Source organism: Nicotiana attenuata, chromosome 11 (assembly GCF_001879085.1).
Source record: "Nicotiana attenuata strain UT chromosome 11, NIATTr2, whole genome shotgun sequence".
NCBI classification, from domain to species: Eukaryota; Viridiplantae; Streptophyta; class Magnoliopsida; order Solanales; family Solanaceae; genus Nicotiana; species Nicotiana attenuata.
In genome coordinates, this window is record NC_031999.1 from 4,648,300 (window position 1) to 4,653,849 (window position 5,550).

Genomic DNA, 5,550 nt, shown 5'->3' on the forward strand with positions numbered 1-5,550 from the left:
GGTTTCGTCGTAGTTAGCGTACTAGTACGACGAACGTAACTTACATTTCGTTTACTACTTACACTTACACGTACTTTTATTACTTACTGAGTTGGCGTACTCACATTACTCCCTGCACCTTGTGTGCAGATCCAGGAGTCTCGGGATGCGATAGCGAGTGCTGATCAGTCTTCTAGTAGGTCCCCGGAGTTGACTAGGTAACTGTTTGTTTGATTAATATGTATCACATGACTTGAACCTCGTCACAACTTCACTGAGGTTAGTCTTGATACATACTGAGTACACATTGTCCCGTACTCATACTATACTTTTGTATATCTTTGTGCATATATGAGCATTGGTAGTAGCAGACGTCAGGAGGGAGCCTGGTAGCTGTCAAAGAAGACTTGAGGTAGTGCTGCATGATCGCTCGCAGACCCTTGGACTCCATTTCCCCTATTTTCACATTGTTAATTACATTCGAACAATATTGTATTATTGAGAGATTCTGTTGTATCTTGTTTTAGAGGTCATAACTCTGTACTACTAGGTTTTGTGAGATTTGATGTTGTAGTATCTTATGCTTTCTATTGTTTGAAAGACTTATTTTTTCTATTTATATTATTTTGGTTACTATATACCTTGTTATGTTTGGTTTGATCTATGTTACATGCTGGCTTACCTAGTATGGGGTTAGGTGCCATCACGATTGTTGGTGGGATTTTAGATCGTGGCAGTAGCCACATTTGGCGGGCAAAATGTTATTTCTAATTGTTATTAGCGCACCTTAAAGTGTAAAATATTCTAAAATTTTACGGGGCTTAACATAGGATTCCTAGTAGTCTGCTTGTTCTCGCCATATTTCTATTATATAGAAAAGGAAAGATGGTCAACCAAGGGCGTATATGTCGTTTCTAAAAAAAATATTGTATTGTTTGCATTTCTTAAATGCAAATTGTGTCCTCCTTGATATACGTGGACCCCACATTCCCTTGACCACATCACTCCTTTAAAAGTTTAAATGTAAAGTTGATTAGACTACTTTTGCATAGAGTTACTCCATGCAAATACTCATTTTAAATATTTTTTTTCATTTGATAAAATTATTAATTTTTGTTTAAGTCAACTAAAAGTTTTTACAGAAAAAGTAAATTTAACTTTTAAATAATAAAGCAACAAAAAGAAATATAGATAAATATTTACAAATTTTTTATATTTACCCATACTATTTTAACACAATTTAAAAAATAAATTTAAAAGGTTTTCATGTATTCACATTATTTGAAGGCGATTTCAAACCTAAAAATTTTATATTCAAAAGTAATTTTAAAAACGATAGTTTGTTAAACCTTAAAAGTTAATTTAAGTGATGATATTTGTTCATCTGTTATAGGAGGTTATCTCTTATGTACTCAATTGATGTGAAAATTTGATTTATATGGTTTGAACTCCATTCTTCCATGATAAGTTTTCAACAATCTATAAATTGTCTTAAAATATTTTATAGTATTTCATTATAAAAATTAACGTATGATAAATCTATAGAAAAAATAAACACGTTTATCTTATATCCTTAATTAAGAATATTAAAATCCCTATAATTTATATAGACTTCTATTAGATATTTATTATCTCCAGTAACATCATTTTAATCGAGTTATAATAAAATATAATTTGAACTACTATATTGAATTACTACAATTTATATCAGGTTAATATTTGTTTAGTGTAGTTGGTTCTCTTTGTTTGAAGTAGTAAATTGCCTCTTTAGGGATGCAAGTCCCCTTGGAAGTTCTCTTTGTTGACTGTACTAAAAATTTCTCTTGATTTTGTTGTATACAAAACATAAAGTAAAATCATAAGTTTTTTTTTAACTTTTCTCGTATTGTAAAGAGTGATGTTGTTCATTTTAACTTTCATCAGGTAGCTAATTGTTTCCAATATTGAAACACTTGCAAGACCAAATTGGATGTATTCAAAATTAGTTTACAAATAGATCGGTAAGTTTTTATTGTAGAAAAATTGTTAATATAAATTACACTTGTACCTTTAATGTATTATCTTGTTAAAAATTCAAATATAGTGGGGAAATAATACCATTCAATCAATTTTACAATGTGATGTTTATATTTGACATTGATGTTAAAATGAGTACTATAGCATATAGTCTTTTTATGTTAATAATTGGAGCAACTTAAGTAGGTTATAATTTATAGTTTAATTTTTGTAAATTATTAAAATAAATTAATTTGTATTGTGATCCCCAATCTACAGTTATTAAATGGATATAACAATGGTCGATTTATTTATCAAAAAATTAATTGAGCACCGATATACAATAATTTTAAGATTACAATGTTGGGCCCGTATACGGACCTTTCCTCGTCTAGTATATAAAGAGAAGGGAAAATACACACCCTTGAAAGAGTAACTGATTGAATAATTGGGATCTCCTTCTGAATGACTAGTTCTGGAGCATTGGATTCCATGTCAAGAGATGGAAATAAAGGCGTAGCCGGCGGCGTTTTCAACCTTCAATCGAAATTAAAAGCTATAAGTACGAAAGAACAATACTACCTCTGATCCATAATATCTGTCTTTTAAAGTTTACGTGCACCCCTTAAGACACACATTTAATAACCTAAGCGTGCACTAATTACTTAAGTGTGACAATAAATCAATAATATGATCAAAGTAAATTAACTTACCAATCATAGTCACTCTTTCCAGATTCAGTCATCAAGTTATCCAACCCTACTTGACCTTTCTTGCTAGAAGCCATTCTGTATAGTGCATAATTCCCTGCAAGTTCCACAACTCTCAATCACGACAACAACAACAACAACAACAAGAAACTCCGTCTAGCTAATCCCTTATCCCCAATGGAGAAGTCAGCAATTTCATTTAGGGTGTTCAAGCTTGAAATAAGTAAAAAAAAAATCCCGATAAAGGGTGTTCAATATATGCTATTATACCATTAAAATTTAATATTTATTTATATATACAGTGTAATTTTTCGATGAAGGCCGGTCAGTTGATCACCCTTAGGACTTTGTATCTTTGCCCCTGCTTACCTCTACCTGCTAAAGATGGAGAAGTTCTTTCTGGTAGACCCTCGACTCAAGAAAAGACGAAACAGAGAAAGGAAGCCGAAGAAGAAAAGAGAAGGAAAAAAAAAAAAAGTAGCAACAAACAGTAACAACAGAAAAATACGCAGCGAAAAAATTATGAAGAAAAAAAAAAGCTTAAAATTCATACCATTTGACTCTAATTCATCAGAGACAGGAAGAAGAAAGCTAGCAAGATCATTCTTTTCACGCTTATACATGTCTCTAAACAGAAGAAGATCTTCATCTCTATTCATGTTTCTTGATTCTAAGTATGTACTACTCTTTTCTCAAGTTCTTATTGCTTATTTCTTATGGTATTAATCTTGAATTAAAGACAAGATAAGCTAAGGACTAACTAAGGAGATGAGGCTAACATATATTGTTTCATAGTAAAATGGTGAAAATGTTGCTATTAGGCCGGCAGATATATATTGGAAATGGTCCAAATAGAGAATGATAAGAAGAGGAAATTAACATTTGTTAAGAATGTTTTCTTACATTTGGCACCAGTTTGTTTGTTGCAGGCCCTGCTGAGTTAAAAATACATGGACATTTACAAAGTTCTTTCGATAACGACTTAGTAGGCGTTTGGACATAAAAATTGTAATTTTTGAAAAAAAATATTATTTGGAGTTAAAGTTAAAAAATGATATTTGGAATTGTATTTGAACATGCATTTCACTAGAAAAAATATTATAGTTTTGTGAGCGGAAATTATTTTATTTTTTCAAAGACTTGCAAATTATTATGGACAAAAATATTTTTGAAAAAAAAAAATTCGAAAAAAAGGAAGTTTTTTTTTATGGACAAACGGGTCCTTAATTGTTGGATTTGCCACCTCCTGCAGAAATTAAAAAGAACTCGTACAATATTTAAGGATTTAAAATTTATATAATAATAGTAAAAACAAATTAACCTATTATTGCAAGTTATTATTTTATATTTTTGAGTACTATATCATAATGTACTATTTATTATGACGAATTATTTCTTGTTATAGATCGACAAAATCTTGCCGCCTTCTCATATGCGGGCACATGTTTCATTTTTTTTTGGTTTCCCGTTGGCACTCAATTTGAAGCCCGACTAATTCACAGTCACATCAAAAGTCTACTTACAATGCTTCTTGCAAAAGGCGATTCTATTCTCGTAGTTAGAATTCATAACCTCTATTAAAGATGAAATGATACTTATCACTATTATTTTTGGTGATAGCGAATGTCCATTAAAATAATGTTGCTTGTCCTATTAAGAACTTCAAGGAAAAAAAAAGCTTTAGTTCATGTTATCAAATGAAATTGACCTTGCAACAATCGGATAAATAATTTCGACCGCATATTAAAAGTGGTCTTTGTACGTTTACCGGCTATTTTAAATTTAAATAATTGGGTAGATGGTATTTAGGTTAATTGTCAAATTGTTACGAAACTTAGCTCAAAGTAACAATATAGAACAATAAAATAGACAACAATGTAGAGAGGAAGAGAGGAGAGAATCTTATTTCTTCTATGTATTCAAGTGTATACAATATGATGCCAAAACCCTCTATTTATAGGATTACATAGAGGCATACAAAAGAATGCCATAAACATGACATTAAACATTTGAGATCATGGAGGAAGATCATGGGGAGGTTATGGAGGTGTGGGAGTTGCAACTATAATGGTGAGAAGTAGTGGGAGTTATCTACATAATGGAGAAGAGTAGTGGGAGTAACTTCTTTAGGAGTTATAGACATCCACTACAAAATAATATTTCATAACACTCCCCCTTGGATATCTATAGATAATGTGCCTCGTTAAAACCTTACTAAGAAAAAACTCTGTGGGAAAAAATCTTAGTGAAGGAAAAAGAGTACACATATCTTGTAATGCGCATTATTTGCTGCCTCATTAAAAACCTTGCCAGAAAAACCCAGTGGGATAAAATCTTAGCTAAGGAAAAAAGAGTACAGCGCGTATTGCCTCCCCCTGATGAAAACATCACTTTATTCTTCGGAGACGACAAATTCCAAGCTTGTATAATAACTTCTCTAATATTGAGACCCGCAATGTCTTGTGAAGAAGTTTGTCAAATTATCACTTGAACAAATTTGTTGAAGAACTTTGGTGAATGTGCTTTATTTTGTCTCCTTGGATAGTCCTTCTTTCAATTGATATAAGCAAACAACATTATATTCAGTATTATTGGAATCTTCTCTTCAAAGTCAAGTCACACGTCTGTTGTGTGTTCAGCCCCTTGATTTATCAGTTGCTTATCTTGGCATTACTTAAATAAGTATCAACAATTAACTGCCTTGTAATATGATAATATGGCAGTACTCTCACATGCAAATAGAATGTTTGAAGAACGAACTTCAGAAAATGCCTGCATTTGCATAACCAACAAAATCTTGGCGATATCAAGTATTCCTTTTGAAATATAATACTAATTGTATTCCAATATCTCCACATTGAAATAA

General features: G+C 31.3%; 1 protein-coding gene across 1 annotated transcript in view; it reads right to left on the bottom strand.

The window, feature by feature from the left end:
• Positions 1–3,343, bottom strand: part of LOC109234662 — a 6,584-nt gene extending 3,241 nt beyond the window's left edge. The window contains exons 1-3 of the mRNA XM_019400731.1: positions 3,238–3,343; positions 2,688–2,781; positions 2,397–2,511 (exon numbers count right to left, since the gene is read on the bottom strand). Of these exons, the coding sequence (XP_019256276.1) occupies positions 2,397–2,511; positions 2,688–2,781; positions 3,238–3,343 (315 nt within the window). The remainder of the gene's footprint in view (positions 1–2,396; positions 2,512–2,687; positions 2,782–3,237) is intronic.